Genomic DNA, 19,761 nt, shown 5'->3' with positions numbered 1-19,761 from the left:
TTGTCGACATAAAGTCCTTGAGTAAAAAAACACTGGCCCGGATTCAGATACATTTACGTATATTTCGGCAGGCGTAGCGTATCTCAGATACACTACGCCGCCGTAACTTAGGGCGCAAGTTCCGTATTCAGAAAGAACTTGCGCCCTAAGTTACGGCGGCGTAGTGTAAATGTGTTGGCGTAAGCCCGCCTAATTCAAATGTGGCTAGTAGTGGGCGTGTGTTATGTAAAACTCTCATGACCCCACGTAATTGACGCTGTTTTCGAACGGCGCATGGGCCGTCTGTGAACGTTTCCAAGTGCGCATGCTCCAAATTACGCCGCAAACTGTCAATGCTTTCGACGTGAACGTAACTTACGTACAGCCCTATTCGGGAACGACTTACGCAAACGACGTAAAATACGATGCTGTTCGGTCGTTTCCGATGTCCATACTTAACATGACTTACCCCTGCTTTATGAGGGGTAACTTTACACCGGAAAAAGCCTTACGTAAACGACGTAAAAAAATTCGCCGGGCGGACGTACGTTTCGGAATTGGCGTATCTACCTAATTTGCATATTCCTTGCGTGAATCTACGGAGGCGCCACCTAGCGGCCAGCATAAATATACAGCCTAAGATACGACGGTGTAAGAGACTTACGCCGGTCGGATCTTAGGGAAATCTATGCGTAACTGATTCTACGAATCAGTCGCATAGATACGACCCCGCACACTCAGAGTTACGACGGCGTATCCGGAGATACGCCGTCGTAACTCCTATCTGAATCCGGGCCAGTGTGTATAGACCTGAGTAATGTTGAGTATAGGTATGAAAAGTGTATAGATGAGTAAAATTCTTCTTCATTGCCATTCTTATATTGAACTAATTTATACTCTTGTAAACATAGATGCATAAACACATGCGAGTAAATTACTCAAATGTAAAATGTTTTACTTTTGTTTTATGGCTTGGTACTCAATGCTGTATTACCGATCTTTACTCAGCTGTGTGCATGTCCCATAGACAACAATGCATCTCATTTCAAATCACTAAAAAAAGTGGCATTTTTTACTCCCGTGTGCAAGAGGCCTAAAATGAATAGCAAAACATTTGTGTATAGTTATAAAAAAAAAACACTCTTTTAACCCCCTTTTTTAGGTGATCACAAGGGATGGGTCGAACGACCCCCTGTTTGGTTCGCAACAGAACTTTCGGACATCGGGAAAGTTCAGAAACCAAATAACTGTCCCGAGAGACCATCCAGGGGGCAGCAGCTCATCTACCCAGTCTTAGCGCAGAAGTCCACCATCCCTTAGAAACCAAATAACGAACCCCATTGAAGTCTATAGGACCTGAATGTGAAAAATCTAAAGTGCCCATTTTAAAGGCTTATATGCAAGTAATCGGACATACAATGGTTATGGGAGTCTGGGTACTGCCCTGGAGGACATGTATCAATGAAAAAAAAGTTTGTAAATGAAGCGCTACCCCCTCAGGAGCCGCTGGTTGTTTTTTGGGATCGGCGAGTTAAGTTACATCTAATCGTTGTCTAGGGTGATAGCAGTGAGTAGAGCAGTAAACGAATGTCCAATCAGCGAAATAGGTTTTCTGAATGCTTTATTTCTCGGCCCAACACGACCAACATCAACATGAGGTAGCACAGGAAAGGTTGATTAAGTGAGAAAACCTTGCAGTATCAGGCCTGGATAGAAGAAGAAAGCAATCCTGCTTTCAGTAGTAGTAGATACAGTTCGTCGCCACTCCAGCCAGAGCGGGTGAAGTGCCTCCGGACAGACCCCTGCCACAGGCCTGGCAGCCGAAGTGTCACTTTAAGGATGCTGGGAGGAGCAGGTCTCTGCCACAGACCTGGCTCTGATGGAGCCCCTGCCACAGGCCTAGAACTTGGATGAGCTAAATGGTTGAGCTTATCCTCCCAGTAAATTTGCACTAGGGTCACCGGTTGACAGTGGAAGTGTACCTGTCAATGTCCCGGTCACCAGATCCAGATGGTTCGTTCAAAACCTTTTGGACAACCTGCCTCCGGGTTCTCCTCAAGCCGACCCCCCACCGAACGGCATACAGCCTGGGATCTCCTCAGCAGACAGGGGGACCCAGTCAGTCACTGGGGCTCCTCTGTGGCATCAGTTGCTCCAGGCCAGGAGGGCCCAGAGTCAGGAACTCCGCGTTGCGCGCGACCCCAGGCCAAGTAGGCCATAGTGGTGGGGCCCGCGATGTGCGCACACCCTAAAGGTGCCGCACCTGGAACCAGGAACCCGCGAAGAACCAAGAACGGCCTCCGCCACAGAAATACTCCTCCCCAGCATGCCCTGCGAGGGAAAACTCCTCTAATTGGCTGCTGAGGAAAAGCGGCTCCGCCTGGACCTCTCTGGCGCCACCTGCCGCCCAGGGATGGCACCGCATCAATAGAACTCAGTCTAGCACACAGAACAATACAGATTTGGCGACAGACAAATTTGACATAATTCTGAATGAGAGCAAACTATCTCTCTCATTCCCAACTAACTTTAGCGTAGCGCCTTTACTGAAAGATAAAAAACGTCATTTTTAAATGAGCAGTGATTCATTGATGCTTAAAGTGAAAGTATAAAAATGAAAAATTCCCTTCAATATAGTGCCTGGGGGGTCCCCTTAGTCCACCTGTAAAGTGGCACATCTGTACTGTGTATAGATGCTGCTGCAGCAATAATTATCTTTATGAAGCCCAAAAAATGACATTACCTGCAAGCTTTCTTTATTTTGTAAGCAACAGCTTGGGGAGCCAGTCTGTACGATGAGGCCACAATGTAGTGCACTGGTAACAAGATTAGGGATTTTTTTTAATAAATTCTGGTGTCTCTACCACAGACTTTGGATTTCTACTTCTGTAACGGGTGTGGAAAAATTGTTCTTTGGGTGTCGTGGGGCCCTCAAACCGTAACCCTATACAGGTACTCTTAGAAGAAAGAAAGTCACACACTGTTACAGGATTCCAAGGGTGCTGGCGGTGCACTAGGCAAGCATAAAAGATAGATGAAGGATTGATGGCCGCACTCCAAAAACCGTACAGGTTGTCTTTTATTAAATGAACAGCAAATACATCACCAGATCAAAACAACAGGAACAGGGGAACAGCTGACGTTTCGCACAAAATCAGTGCTTATTCATGGCTTATACAGGTACTCTTGATGAAAGCAAGAATTGGCCTTGCTGTCAAAAATTGCAATGATATGCACCTGTCAAACAGGTGCATAAAAAATGTTGACAGTACATGCCCAGTGTCTAAATGCAAGCTTGTCAAAGCTGCTGGCTCTACAACTTCTCCCTTTTTGCCTGGTGGATTCTGCCCCCTTCCGCAAATTTGCAGAATGTGCTGCACCACAATGGCAGATTCCCAGTCAATATTTATTTTCACGTAAGGCCATTCCAGCTCTCTACCATCATGTGTAAGGCAATGTTGTGGCATTGTTGGGCAAGGCAGTCAGCTACAAAGTCCAGGTTACTGCTGACACGTGGTCCAGCAAGCATGAGCAGGGACGATATATTTTGTTCACAGCACACTGGGTAACTCTGCTTGACTAAACACACACGGTCACACTTTTTGCCAACCAACTTCAAAATCGTCAACTTTTCTAATTTGTCTGACCGTGTGTACGCTCCATCGGACCAACTTTTTCGGGTTTCATCCGACAAAAAGTTGGGTCTGCAAACGGACCAACTTTTCAGGAACAAAAGTCCGATGGTGCCTTGTCTGACCATGTGTACAGCAAGCCAACCAACTTTTGGACAAAGTGCAAATACGCATGCTCAGAACCAATGTTAAAATCAACCAACAATAGCAGAAGTTAACCAAAGGGTGGCGGTAAAGAGCACAAAAGAGCAAAAAAACCACTTGATGTTGGGTAATTTTTTGAAAAGTTTGCAGAAAAGTCTGACCGTGTGTATGCTATGGGTGTGACAGGACAAATCAATTAAGACAAAAATCCAAGGGAAAGTTTGTTGGATGTGTGACTGTGTGTATGAGCCTTTAGAAGGATGCAGCACAGGGCTCAGTGCTGCAGCTTGTTGAGATGGGGGACCTGTGTAAGTTCACCATACAGATTTTTCTGTAAAGGTGAACTTACCCTTTAAAGTAACCCATACTGCTTCTAACTAATACACTGTTTTACTTTCTCCATGAGCTCATTCCCCACAGCTATTACCCTCTTATATTGTAAGCTCTAACGAGTAGGGCCCTCTGATTCCTTTTGTACCAAATTGTAATGTAACTGTAATGTCTGCCTTCATATTGTTAAGCACTGCGCAAACTGTTGCTGCTCTATAGTGCTCTTTTTCCAAAGTGGTGAGTACAGCAGGAAATATGTTGGAGCTTTCTTTATCTTGGAATAAGTAAGAAGTATTTAGTGGACAAATCTTTGCTAAAGATGATAGCAAAGTCACAAATACTTATCTCTGCTGCAACATCCAGCAATCTTCTTCTGGGTGCCGGGTCTTCAGCTATCATAATTGGATGGTACAGGATTCATTTAAAGCGTACACATGAATTTATTTACCTCAGCACACAGGCACCATGCTGAGGACATACCCTGAGCTGTACATGCACAGAAGGTAAGTTTATGTTATTGCATAAAACACATACAGTGAGGGGAAAAAAGTATTTGAGCCCCTGCTGATTTTGTAGGTTTGCCCACTGACAAAGAAATTATCAGTTTATAGTTTTAATGGTAGGTTTATTCTAACAGTGAAAGACAGAATAACAAAAATATCCAGAAAAATGCATTTAAAAAAAAGTTATAAATTGATTTGCATTTTAATGAGTGAAATAGGTATTTGATCGCCTATCAATCAGAAAGATTTCTGGCTCCCAAGTGTCTTCTTTACAGATAACGAGCTGAGGCTGGGTTCACACTATACTACATGACAGTAGTATGACTTACATCCTACTTTGCTCTGCGACATCAGTTCTACATCGATCCTACATCCATCCGACTTTCATGAACAGGATACTACTTTGATCCAACTTTGTGATAGTCTGACTTATTCTTTGACCAATCAAAACAATCCCAGTGTGAGATAAATTCCTTTTACTGCTGCTGTAATCACCATGTCGGATGTCAAAAGTCGAATGGTTAGGACAAGGATCCTACTTTGATCCGACTTCAATGATATTCAATGGGCTGAAGTAGGATCAAAGTCGGATCAAAGTCGGACCAAAGTAGTGCAGGAACTTTTTTCAAAGTCGGACCGACTTGTGTCGGACCAGTTAAGACGGCTTCCATAGGTTAACATTGATTTTCATACGTCATACGACATTTGCTCCTAATGTCGGAGCGTTTGTCGGACAAGTGTGAAACCGGCCTTAAAAGGAACACCAACCCCACCGTCAAGCATGGAGGTGGAAACATTATGCTTTGAGGGGGGTTTTCTGCTATGGAGACTGGACAACTTCACTGCATCAAAGGGACAATGCAGGGCCATGTACCGTCAAAACTTGGGTGAGAACCTCCTACCCTCAGCCAGGGCATTGAAAATGGGTCGTGGGTTGGTATTCCAGTGTGACAATGACCCAAAACACACGGCCAAGGCAACAAAGTAGTGTCTCAAGAAGAAGTACATTAAGGTCTTGAAGTGGCCTAGCCAGTCTCTGGACCTTAATCCCATAGAAAATATGTGGAGGGAGCTGAATGTTTGAGTTACAAAATGTCAGCCTCGAAACCTTAATGACTTGGAGAGGAGGTGGGACAAACATCCCTCCTGAGATGTGAGCAAACCTGGTGGCCAACTACAAGAAACGTCAGATCTCTGTGATTGCCAACAAGTACTAAGTCATGTTTTGCGAAGGGGTCAAATACTTATTTCACTTATTAAAATGCAACTCAATTTATAACTTTTTTTAAATGCGTTTTTCTGGATATTTTTGTTGTTATTCTGTCTCTCACTGTTAAAATAAACCTACCATTAAAATGATAGACTAATCATTTCTTTGTCAGTGGGCAAACGTACAAAATCACCAGGGGATCAAATACTTGTTTCCCTCACTGTAGTAAGTCTCTTCTGTGTTAAAAAACAAACAACTGCCTGCTTGCAGTTTATTGTTTGAACTCTTTAGTCCCACTTTATAAAGTGGCAGTCTGATCACTAGGGGAGAGGAGGCAGAGAAAATAGTCAGCTGCAGGCATGAAATTGCAATCATCTCAGTCTAGGCAAAGTTACTTGAGTGGAGCTTGAGAACTGCCATTTCTGCTAAAAAGTAGAGTTTTCCATATAGGACATGATAAGGATTCTGTATACTTTAACCTGCAGGAATGTAATTTATGCAAACATGTAAAGCTACTGAGTCCCCTTTAAGAATCCTAAGTTATAAAGGAACATGCTATTATCTGCTAATTGCTGGTCATTTATCTGTAACAATCCTCACGTTCTCAGGATGTCGTAGTCTGTGTTTTCCAAGCAAGCCCATGTTTACAGAACACAGGACCTAATTATAGCAGCCGAGACTAGATATCAAGTCAATGCCAATTTAATATCAGTGTAAAGTAAGCAAATTCCCCAGAGAATATAAAACCACTGTGTAACATAGCAACCAGTAATGGTTTCAGTGTATTATAGTTAGCCACCATTACTTAGCCTTATTTGTTAAGAATTCTTGCACAACACATTGACCCGAGAGCCACAACTTTCTTCTGTACCTCCAGACCTGGCCTTCTTTGGATATCTTCTGGATGTGTAAAATAATGGAGAACCATTGAGTCCCTATCATGTTAAAGGAAACATTTACCAAAAGTCACCTATGCTTTGTCACAATAGATATATAATGTCAGCTGCTGTTACAAGGTGCCTAGACACCTCAGAAATAGAACAACAGAGTACAGCGGTATAAGTACATTAAAGTTATGATAATAAACACATTAAAGTGGTTGTAACAGGGGAAGTTTTATTTTACCTTCATGCATTTCCCCGATGGGGGACCCGTGAACAGGAGGATCAGGCTGCTCTGTTCAAAACCATTACACAGAGCATAGAAAAGTATGATGCGTTTATTATTTTAAAGAAAAAAAAAGGAACCTTTAGAACCACTTTAAAGAAACTGTGACCTAGGGAGTGATTCTAACTGTTAGGGGGCGTGGCTTGCTGTGACATGTCACTGATCCCGATGACAGGGAAAAGACGATCAGTGACATGCCACTAGAAAGAACGGGAAGATGTGTTCACACTGACATCTCCCCGTTCTTCAGCTCTGTGACCTGATCGCGCGACACTGGCAGGCAGAGTCCGCGGGTCCCGTGGGCACGGTTGGGAGCGCGCCGCCACCGCATGCAGGACCGGCAAATTAAAAGGGACGTATATATATATATATATATATATACACTCCCATTTGCCCAGCCATGCCATTCTGTCGACGTAAAAATGCGTGCGGTGGTCGGCAAGCGGTTAAAGAGACCCTGTCACAACATAACATCTTACATGTCCATATTACTAAAATTCATGAAGATAGCACTTATTACTGTTGCTTTTGACATATGAATAAAGGAGTGTTGGAAGCCTATTCAACGAGATGGCAGAAACATAGCCCTTCTCACTGGGGCTGGGTGTCACCAGGGCTTCTGACCATTTCCTGCAACGCAGTGCTCGGTATTGAATAAAGCATAAACACAAATGTTCAGCAGAATCTCTACCCATCACAGTCACTGGCAGTATACAGGGTCTCCTCCACACACTGTTCCAGGCACTATGTAATGAAAACAAAGAGGTTTTGACTTGGAGAGCATGTGCACTGTCAAAGAGTTTTGCTCTGCTTGTGCTGAGCATCAGAATATCTTCACTTACCCCTTAGGCTTCATTTCCATGGACGTTTTTACAGCCACCTTTTTTACAGCTTAAAAACGCCTGTCCATGTTTTTTTTTTTTTTTTTTTTGAGCTGGAGCTCAAAAACGCAGCGGTATCGTTTTTGCGCATTTTTTAACGTCTGGCGTTTTTACAGCTCTAAAGCTGGAGCTTCAGAACGCACTGGTCCTGTTTTATTTTTTGCAGCTTAAAAACGGCTCAGCCATCTACAGCTCAAAAACGTCATGGTGGGCATGAGGCCATAGACTAACATGGAGAGCTGTTTTTAAGCTGCAAAAAACGCTCAGAAAAGTGGCTGTAAAAACATCCAAAAACGTCCATGGAAATGAAGCCTAACAATCCATAAAGTTTTGTTTAAAAATAAAAAACACAAAATGAAAGAATATATACAGCGGGTATAGAAAAGAACCCCACCATTTAAAATAATCACATTGTGTGTTTCTTTGCAGCCTGAATTGGATACCAGGAAGGGGGGTATAAAATCTTGAGTAGGTGGTACAGAACCCCAGTAGTGTTGAATTGGATATTTCCACAGGTGTTGAATCTTTGTTGGCGATGCCAAGGCTTGGTGGGTACTCTGCTACACATATGCTGGGAATGTCTGGGATTAAAAGAATTTTGGAAAATGGTATCTGAAACAGTCAAAGAAATTACGGATGTGTCTCTTGGAGAGAATCCGGCTGCTTTTTTTTATTGTTTGATATCCTCCTATTGACTGAAAAATATAAAAATTCACTGTTGAAGCATTTGCTTACAATAGTGAAAGCATGTATTCCAGCTTTATGGAAAAGCACTGCCTCTCCAACTAGATTACAATGGCTTGCTAAAATAACAGAAATCCAACAAATGGAAAATACTACTATGATGTTAAGGGAGCAATACTGGAAAAGCTGGACTCCCTATATTATATATAGGGAACAATTTCTTCAAGTAATAAATAACGATGTGGGGGGGGGGGGGGGGGTTGATGATAGGGAGGTGTGTGTTTTTTTTTTTTTTTTTATTATTATTTTTTCCTTGTTCTTTTTCTGTTTCTTTTTCGGTCCTTTTGCTTAAATCTCTTTTGTACTTTTCTCTTGCAAGGGGGATAACCAGGGCGGGGCCCAGGTTAATGAAAATATAACAAAGATAGAGGCGATACGGTATTATAGAATTTTTTGGTGAAATAGTAATTGACATCAATGTAAAGAAGATGTTATGTGTAAAATAGCAGAGCTGTTGTATAGATGTACTCTATGTAAGGCTGTATTAATATCTTACCTGCAGCTAAGCCTTAATCTAGGCTTACCTGTAGGTGCAAGATGTGTGGTTGGGTTTACAACCACTTTAAATACAGCTGGATAAAACAAAAACTGTCTCTTCATTTCAGGCTGTGATTATGGTAAAAGGGGGGGTGATACTTTCCTATACCCACTGTGTATATACACACTATATTGCCAAAAGTATTGGAACGCCTGCCTTTACACGCATATGAACTTTAATGACATCCCAGTCTTAGTCTGTATGGTTTAATATTGAGTTGCCCCCCCCCCCCTCTGCAGCTATAACAGCTTCAACTCTTCTAGTAAGGCTGTCCAGAAGGTTTAGGAGTGTGTGTGGGAATGTTTGACCATTCTTCCAGAAGCGCATTTCTGAGGTCGGGCACTGATGTTGGGCGGGAAGGCCTGGCTTGCAGTTTCCACTATAATTCATTCCAAAGATGTTTAATTGGGTTGAGGTCAGGATTCTGTTCAGGCTAGTCAAGTCCATGCCTTTATGGACCTTGCTTCACTGGTGCGTAGTCATGTTGGAACAGGAAGGGCAATCCCTAAACTGCTTCCACAAGGTTGGGAGCATGAAATTGTCCAAAATGTCTTGGTATGCCAACGCCTTAAGAGAGTTTCCTTCATTGGAACTAAGGGGCCAACCCAACCCCACACCATATTCCCCCTTCACAAACTTTACACTTGGCACAAGGCAGTCAGGCAAGTACCATTCTCCTGACAACTGCCAAACCCAGACATGTCCATCAGACTGCCAGACAGAAGCGCAGTTTGTCACTCCAGAGAAAACGTCTCCAGTGGCGTTGTGCATAACACCACTGGTGACGTAAGGCTTGGATGTAGCTGCTCAGTGATGGAAACCCCCATTCCACGAAGCGCTCCACGCACTTTTGTGCTTATCTGATGGCCACACTAAGTTTGGTGGTCAGTAGCTATTGACAGTTGGTGACTTCTGCGCACTGAGAGCTTCAGAATGCGCTGATCCCACCCTGTTATTTTACGTGGCCTACCACTTTGTGGGTGAGTTGCTGTTGTTCCCAGTTGCTTCCACTTTGTTATAATACCACTAAGCCTTGACCGTGGAATATTTAGTACCAAGGAAATTTCATGGATAAACTTATTTGCACAGATGGCAACCTATCACGGTACCACACTTGAATTCACAGAGTTCCTGAGAGCAACCCATTCTATCACAAATGTTTGTAGAAGCAGTCTGCATGCATAGGTGCTTGATTTTCTACACCTGTGGCAATGGAGGAGATTGGAACACCTCAATTCAATTTGGAGGGACATCCCAATACTTTTTTTGCTAGGGATTCTAGGAAATGCCACTGCAGAATCTTTCCTGCTTTTATTCTGTATATCCTAAGAGAAACAATAGAGGAATTACGGAATGCCAGTGCTGAAAAGGTCTGTCCATCAAAAATCCTGTGTTCTAATAAGTAAACACACTACAGAAAGCCCTGAAGACGTCTATGACGAAACGCATCAGATGGAGTCACGCACACAAAAACTTTACTTCCGGGTCACAAGGGAATCTGGTGGAGCGCAGGTGAACCGCATGCCGCACTCCTCAAGTTCCTGTACGCTACGCATAAGACCCTCACCTTGTAGTGTATTGTTTTTTTGGCCAGTTTACACACATTGCCTGTTTTATTTATTTTTAAATAAACTATCTTTCGGTAATACACTATTGGAGCTATCTCTTCCTTAAGGCTATATTGGAGTGGATTCACATCTCAGCTGCATTATAGGATATCTCAGAGGGAAGACTGTAGGCAATTGGCTGGGAAGATACACCAGGATTCAAGCTTCGTCCTGCGCTACATGCCATTTAACCCTGCAGGGGTGGTGGTAGCTGGTGAGTGGGGACCCAAGCGGGGGAGTACAACAGTCACCCAATTTCCATGCAGTCTTCACAAGTCACCTTGGATTTGTTGCTGGTTCTGATGAACTTATATATATATATATATATATATATATATATATTTATATTTTTTTTTTTCTGTTTTTTGGGCTTTCCCCTTTTCTTTTTTGAGCATCTTTTTTGAATATATATTTTGTTGCATATTATATAATTTGCTGGAAACACTATTGGACAAGGTTTATTTACGCCAAATGGACCAGGTATACCCACACAGTTTTGTGTATTATGCGATTTATGTTGATTCACTATTATTGGTATAAACCTTTTATAGGTGTTCTTATCACAATCACAGATAGATGGTAGTTACTTTTAATTTGTCGTATGCCCATGCAGGTTGGTTTTATGCATGAGGACATATAGCATTCATATCACTTTCACATAGTGTTAAATCACATACCACTTGTAACCAGTAGGTAGCGCCATCCACCACACTTTTTTTTTTACTATTCCTAGAATCCCCGTGTGGGAGCTCTATTAGGGGAGGCTGCAACCAACATCCGTCCTAAATGTGGTACTTTCTATCCAGCCCTGCAAAAATGCAAGCACCCTTGAAAAAAAATATGAAGTAAATCTAAGGACATTTCTAGATTGTAAGCTGCAACGAGCAGGGCCCTCTGATCATTCCTGTATTAAATTGTATTGTAACTATGTCTTCCCTGATGTTGTAAAGCGCTGCGTAAACTGTTGGCGCTATATAAATCCTGTATAATAATAATAACAATAATAATAATAATAATATCTAGGGATATCTGAAATTATATCTCAATCTCAGTGCTGTATTCTGGGGAAAGTAGTCACACAATTACAGAAGTAGGGGGATAGAAATGCTTGGTCCTTTACACATGGTACGGTCCTCATGACTTCAAAAAGTAGAATACAAAATTTTGACACTGAATTGGTAGCTTTAAGTTTAAATAGGAGAGGTAATTTTATACAATTGAAACACAAAATGGCTTTTAAGCAATTATACATTTTTTCAATGACAGTGTACAAGTATTCAAATGGCACAAAAAATAAAAGTGTTAAATCGTGGGGAAAAAATATGTTTTGTAAAAAAAGAAAAAAAAAAAAAAAAAAACAGCTCTGTGCAAAAATATAAGAATGATTCCTTAATTCCAACTAAATCCTTTTATTTGGCAGTGTAAAATCCAATTAGAAGTTGTAGGCTACAGAGGAAATTTTTGTATGCCTACAGAACAAGAGACAATACAACAAGTGAACACATTCCTTAAAGCTCATGTTTTACCTTTACAACATTAAAACATCTGTCAGAAAATACATACAAACATAGATATTTAAAGGAATTTGTAGATTACAGTCACTAGAACACATACAGTAACATTCGGATTAGAAATTCTGTCAACACTGCTTGCAGCAGATTTATTTAAATTATCTGTGACACCGAGGCAATAATGGCAGTTATATACAGTCAATTTCAGAAATCAAAATGGTTTAAAGAATCATTACATCATGTTCTGAAAACAGGAAAAAAAAAAAACAAGTTGCAGCATTTCAATTTACAAATAACTCGCAGGTACTGAACTCTATAGGCATTTCCTATTTGAGAGATTTTTAAATTTTAATAACCAACCAGTCATTAGAACAAAAATAATTAGAATTATAGAAAACGTCAGGCTGCATAGGTAATTACAAAGCCCAAAAATATATATATGTTTTATTTAAATTTTCCTATGAAAGTTACTGAGATATTATATATCAATATATACCTTAATTTAACAAAACTTAAACTTAAGTATTCAACTGGTACATTCGAAGGATGTGAAGCAGTAAGAACGATTCTTGGCACTGCGTCTAGTTTTCGGGTAATGTTTGTGAGAAAGCTGGATGACTGATTCGAGATTTTCCATTAACGGAAATGGTGTTAGAGCGGATAGTGATCTGGAACAAGAGGGGGGAAAAATAGTAAATTTAGAGCACTGGAATATATAAATAACAAGCATAATTTACCTCTTTATATATATCCTTTTTTTTTTTCTTTTAGGAAAAAAGTAGAATAAACAAATGTTCTCCCAAAATTGACCAGAGCATGATAGCCTTTCATAGACCATTATGTTCAAGCAGATTTGGAGTCTTTTTTTTACTCTGAGCAGTACTTCTAGCTTTCCCCCCAAGCCAACACTTGAAGCTGGGATCCAACCCTCCCCCAAGATCCTAACTCAAGTATCTACCCCCACCTCCCCTTATTCCCCCTCTTCTAACATCTCTTCTTCTTTCCAATGACATTAAACCATTTACTTACTCACATTTTCATGCCCCTAAAATGTACTACTTAACCACTTCAATACAGGGCATTTTCATCCCCTTCCTGCCCATGCCAGTTTTTAGTTTTCTGCGTTGTCACAACTTGAATGACAATTGCACAGTCATGCAACGCTGTACCCAAATAATTTTTTCCCCCAACAAATGGAGCTTTATTTTGGTGGTATTTGATCACCTCTACGGTTCCTATTTTTTGTGCTATACATAAAAGAAAAGTGTCAAGTTAAAAAAAAAAAAAAACACAATATTTTTTACTTTTTGCTATAATAAATATCCCAATTTTTTTTTTTCAAAGAAACATTTTTTTTTCCACAGTTTAGGCCGATATGTATTCTTCATATTTTTGGTAAAAAAAAAAAAAATGTAATAAGCATATATTGATTGGTTTGCGCAAAAGTTATAGTGCCTACAAAATAGGGGATAGATTTATGGCATTTTTTTTTTTTTTACTAGTAATGGCGGCGATCTGCAATTTTTGTTTTTATCATGACTGATATTGCGGCGGACATATCGGACACTTTTGCCCAATTTCGGGACCATTCACATTTATACAGCGATCAATGCTATAAAAATGCACTGATTATTGTATAAATGTGACTGGCAGGGAAGGGGATAACACTAGGGGGTGATCAAGGGGTTAATTGATTGTCCTAGGGAGTGATTCTAACTGTAGGGGGAGGAGACTCCCAAGGGGAGTAGACCGATCGGTGTTCCTCTGTATCGGGAAGACACCATCGGTTTCCGCTCACCTAACAGGACGTGGATCTCTGTGTTTACACACAGAGATCCACGGTCCTGCCATGTTAACGGGCAATCGTGGGTGCCCGGCGGACATTGTGGACGCCGGCATGTGCACAGGCTCTCTAGACGTCCAGGACATCATATGATGCCCGCCCAGGATGGAAGATCCCTCCTGCGGACATCATATGTATATGGGTGGGATGTGAAGTGGGTAAATAAAATGTAAACCTAAACACAAAACTGAAATATGTATCCTATGCCATTTAAATGTATGGATGCTTTTGTATAGTTGTAATTGAATCTGTAATCATACTTGAATTTATGTTGATGTACATTAAGTGCTAACACAAGTTTTTGACATTCTCATGGATTAGACTGCATGTATAGCCAAAACTTTCTTTTAGTTTTGGATAGAGTTGGAAAATTAAAACCTCTGCCAAATTGTTACTGATGTTTGTGCCTCGTGATCTTGTGTGATCTCGTTGGCAAGATTCAACCTCACTATTTGTCCTTCTGACCACTGTCTCAAGACACAAAATGATGGAAAAAATTCCAAATTCACTAGAACGAGAAGTGGGGGAAATTTCCCAACACGGATACCCGTTCCAGTGACAACTGTCTAAAAGGCAATGCGGCGGTCGGTAGCGAGGGGGGGGAGGGGGGGAGGAACGAGGCACGGTAGAGGATGGGGTTTTTTTTTTTGGAAGGGGGTGGGTGGGGAAAGAAAGGGGAAGTGGAGTTTATAATAAGTAAAGTACTAAGTCTAAAAGTAACAAAATGTATTTTATCTAATTGATAGAATGTAATATAAATGCGAAACTAAGACTATGCAAGATTATCTGGAATTATGTTAAGAAAATTGTAAAAAATAAATAAAGAATTTATAAAAAAAAAAACAACTGTCTAAATGGGGATTTTTTCCCCTCACCTTGCAGGGATCTCGTTTTTAAGAAGATTCATAAAACAAAAAGAGTTAGGATTCCTCCTAGTGGCAGATACATTCTATGTTTTTTTTTCAATCTGGGTTTGCTCATAAATGTACTCTGAACGCAAAACATAAATGCAATAATATTGAACTATAAACACTGCCAGTCGTACCGATTTGGGTTTACAATTTTGTGTCAATAGAGGCGTTTAAAAAGGTACTCCAGGCAAACCTGCTAAATTTTAAAAAATACAGCTTTAGGCTTTTCAATGAGCAGTTCAATGTTATTAATTATTTCACATTTAAAAGTGGGCTGTTTTATTATTCACTCTTGCCCTGCATGTGGTCATCCTAACTGTGGGCATGTGAAGTGATGGCCCACCCAATCCGCCCGTCATTCAATGTAAAATATCACACATGTGCACTAGAGTCCACATCTTATACTCGCCTGCGCACTAAGCTGCCAAGTGCTTCCAGCGCTTGGTGTGCACGTTCCTATAGCAGTGACATGCTGTTATAGCAACATAAAAACAAACGGATGGAAAAGCTGTGCTTAGTGTGGCGAGAGCAGGAGTGTCCGGACGCCCACTAACACACAGCTGCTCCTTTCTCTATCTGCAAAGTAGAGAGTGTCCTGACTTGCCTGCTCGCCCCCTCCCCCCTCAAGAGGCTTTCTCCACACCAGGGAGAAAGCCTTGCATTACTGTGTGGAGTTACAGACAGAAGAACAGGAAGTGAGGATTTCTCAGAAGAAATAAGGACATTTAAAAGCAAAATCGAAGGACGAGGTAAGTGAAGGAGGACTGCACTAAGGTTAAGGAAGCCATTTAGGGAAAAAAATTACCTTTAATGCAAGCAATAAAAGGTAAAAACTTTTTCAGGTTTGGTATCAATTTAATATCAGGCTCCTGTAATCCTCTGTACAATAGAACAAAACTAATAGCCAATGAGGTGTGCAACAAGCAAATGCAGTAAAACCTTGGATCCAGAAACATTCTTGTAATCCAAAGCACTTGTAGATCAAAGCAAATTTCCCCATGGAAACTCAAACAAATTGTTCCACAGCCATTTTTTCACAGGTCCTTCTGTTTATAGTTTATTTAAAAATATTATAAGCAATGTGATAGGTTGTGGAAAATGTCCATCCACAAAATGGAAGCCTCCACAAGTGGATTAGAAGCAAAATCCAGCAGGAGCTACAGAGTATAAAAGAGAAGAGAGGCGCCTCGAAGTGTAGCAATACAGTATGTTGGTAAATGTTGTACCTTCATTAAATGTAACCATATTGCTACACTTAGAGGCGCCTCTCTTCTCTTTTAGATTCAGTGGTAACATGACGCTATTTGTATATCAAGACATTGGTTGTATATCAAGTCAAAATTTATTAAAGCATTTTACTGGTCTTGCAAAACGCTCCCAAACCAAGTTTTTACTGTATACTGAAAAGGAACATGACAAGAAAAATACAGAAAGGTCTGTTGCTCACATTAGTTGTCTGATTTGCCTTCACTGTCCAATTAGAGGCTCAAGAGGTGACCAGGATTTATTACTCAACTACGCACCAACCAAAAGGAGGTATTTTTACATTCATGCATTTACTCAATCGCCTGCAATTCAGATTCAGATACAAATGTGTATCTTTAGGCGGGCGTAGCGTATCTCCTATACGCTACGCCGCCGTAACTTTGTGACGCGAGTATGGTATTCAGAAAGATTATGCGCCCGAAGTTACGGCGGCGTAGCGTATAAGGGCCGGCGTAAGCCCGCCTAACTCAAAATTGGAAGATGTGGGCGTGTTTTATGTTAATTCAGTGTGACCCCACGTAAATGACGTTTTTAACCAACGGCGCATGCGCCGTCCGTGATGTATCCCAGTGCGCATGCTCCAAATTATGCCGCAAATAGTCAATGCTTTCGACGTGAATGTAACTTACGCAAAACCCTATTCGCGAACGACTTACGCAAACAACGTAAAACGTAAAAAATTCAACGCTGGCCCGACGTCCATACTTAACATTGCGTACGCCTCAGAGCAGGGGTAACTATACGCCGGAAAAAGCCTTACGCAAACAACGTAAAAAAACTGCGCCAGGCGTGGGCACGTAGGTTTCTGAATCGGCGTATCTACCTAATTTGCATATTCGACACGTAAATCTCCGGAAGCACCACCTAGCAGCCAGCGTAAATATGCAACTAAGATACGACGGTGTAAGAGACTTACGCCGGCCATATCTTAGTAAAATTCTGGCGTATCTTGCTTTCTGAATACAGAAAGAAGATACGCCGGCGCTTCCTAGAACTCTGAATCTGGCCCAAAATGTCTACATGGCCAGTTTTAACACCTAGATGACACTGCCAAAATGTGTAGCATTGGTTGCCAGGGGTAACACTTGCCTGGTGTTCTTTCTATTTTGTTGTTCACTACCTTATCCAAAAAATAAATAAAAAATCTGAATCATCTAAATAAGCAATAAGCAAATGATCAGTTTTAGTAAGAAACCCAACAAAATGCAAAAGTTGAAATGCTTTCTATGGCATTAACAAAGCGAATTTGCAAACTGGACAGCCAATAAATAAACAAGTGCACAATGACTTTTTGAGCTTGCTTATATACATTACTATAAGCTTTATATTAAGGCTGGAGTTGTGTTGTGTTGGTGATCATGTTACTTAAGTTGCGCTTATGCCGGGAGACTGAAGTAGCACACAACTACAACTATACACCTGCTTATCGTGCCGCGTTAGTAAACAGGCTTAAAAAATGGTGCAGAAATGTGAAAAGTCAAATTCCATCAAGCATAGGTAATGTAAAGTTCATATTTAATTAAAAAGCACCGAGGATTATGTCTGACATTTAAATACGCCTCTGCTCACAAGACCTGCAGAACATTGGGCTTGACATTAGTGGAAAGCACAGTCAGACCAAAGTGAACTATTTTTTCTTCTTCTTCTTAAAAAAAAAAAAAAAAGGCCATTTATCAAACTTTTGACCAGTTTATACATTAGCCTAATTGGTCATATGTACATGGCTTAGAAGGTAACTACTGATAAAAGCCAACATTAACCAACTTCAAACTAAACTGAACTGGTTTACAAAGTAAAGGTCTAATCACAATAGTATAAAGAGAAATTGTGTTCTCAGACATAGTGTACTGTAAGTTCAATGTCATTGAAATATGTCCTCAACACTAAAGTAATCTGTGTAGAACATTTTAAGCTAAAAAGCCCATTGCATTGGCTGGGAAATCATGTTTGTCAGGACAGAACATGTCAATATTAGATATTCAATTCGCATGACCTTCCTCAAGTGGAACCTTCAAATCGTTTTAAAAGCATTCACTTCTCCTGCTGCCCATGCCACCGATCAGTGCTGTAGGAAAGAGATCTTCTTCGTAGATTCTCAGAGATAGAAGAAACCATTATTTACCTGTTGGTGCCTACAACTGAATCTATAAGGGTCCATGAAAAGATGACATTAAATACTTAAAGGGGTTGTAAAGATTTTTTTTTTTTAAATAACAAACATGTTATACTTACCTCCACTGTGCAGCTCGTTTTGCACAGAGTGGCCGCGATCCTGCTCTTCTGAGGTCCCTCGGCGGCTGTCTCTGGTCCTCCCCGCAAGAACTACACACATTCATGCAAGCTCCCTTGCATTGTGTGGAGTCCTTGTGGGCGCGCTCCCATGATACAGTAAGAGGCTATGGCCGCTCGCTGTATCACTCGGCCCCGCCCCTCGGCTTGCTGCATCATTGGATGTGATTGACAGCAGCGCCAGTTAATGGCTGCGCTGCTTTCAATCCATCCGTTCTAGCCAATCAATGGCCAGGCTGAGCAGCGAAGAGGATGTCGGGGCCGATCGCGGGACTTTCGAGGGGTCAAGGAAGTATAACGGGGGGCCGGTATAGTCGGAACTTTTTTCACCTTAATGCATAGAATGCATTAAGGTGAAAAAAACTTACCTTTACAACCCCTTTAAAGAGTTATTAAACCCACAACAGTAAAATCAGTCTGTATATGCAGTAAATCATGCTTGTTAAACTCACTGTGGAACCTACTGTATGTTAATTCTACACATGGTGTAAAAAGGCTGCCTTCTCTGATCCTCCATTTCTTCCACAATCCCCAAACCATGTCCTGATAGGACAGAGCCTTAGGGGCAAGGTGCACATGCTCAGTTTGGTGTGTACTGATGGAGTTTTTTTTTTTCCTTGGGAGAGTGCACGTTTTTAGCACAGTGCCAATCCAGACAGAGGGCCAGGTGTCCTGCAGCCTCATAGGACAGTCAGGGGAGAATGAAAACTCCTCCTATAAGCTTTAACCAGACACAGATATAAGTCACAAGACTGCTATATACTGCTGATGAGAAAAGGTATTTAGCAATTTACCGTATTTATCGGCGTATACCGCACACTTTTTTCCCCTTAAAATCAGGGGAAAATCGTGGGGTCTGCGATATACGCCGTTCCCTGCTTCCCACGCTGTGTTTGAACGCCGCCGCCGACATATACCGAGCGCAGTACACTCGGCCAGGCTCTGCTCCCCTCGCGGTCACGCCCTGTGCCGCCTCCTAGCCTTAATGCGAAAGGAGCCGAGCGTGCCCGAGTGTACTGTGCTCTGTATATGTCAGCAGCGGCGTTCAAACACAGCGCGGGAAACGGGGATCGACTCAGAAACGGCGCGGGAGAAGCGGGAGGACACCACCAGGGCCGCAGACGGACGCCGGACTGGTGAATGCCGCCGATGGACGCCGGGCAAGACACCGACGAGGGGCATTCAAACTAAGTATTTTATTTTTTC

General features: G+C 41.5%; 1 protein-coding gene across 9 annotated transcripts in view; it reads right to left on the bottom strand.

Annotated features, from left to right (window-relative positions):
- Positions 1–12,124: 12,124 nt before the first annotated feature.
- The window catches only part of COBLL1 (cordon-bleu WH2 repeat protein like 1), a 219,976-nt gene continuing 212,339 nt past the window's right edge, over positions 12,125–19,761 (bottom strand). For all 9 annotated transcript variants that reach the window (XM_040357847.1, XM_040357844.1, XM_040357840.1 and 6 more), the window contains one exon: positions 12,125–12,914. In XM_040357847.1, the coding sequence (XP_040213781.1) occupies positions 12,828–12,914 (87 nt within the window). In that variant the 3' untranslated portion in view covers positions 12,125–12,827. The remainder of the gene's footprint in view (positions 12,915–19,761) is intronic.

This window comes from Rana temporaria, chromosome 6, assembly GCF_905171775.1.
Source record: "Rana temporaria chromosome 6, aRanTem1.1, whole genome shotgun sequence".
In the NCBI taxonomy this organism is placed as follows: Eukaryota; Metazoa; Chordata; class Amphibia; order Anura; family Ranidae; genus Rana; species Rana temporaria.
Note: the sequence above shows the minus strand (reverse complement) of the source record. Positions and strands in the feature narration are given on the sequence as shown.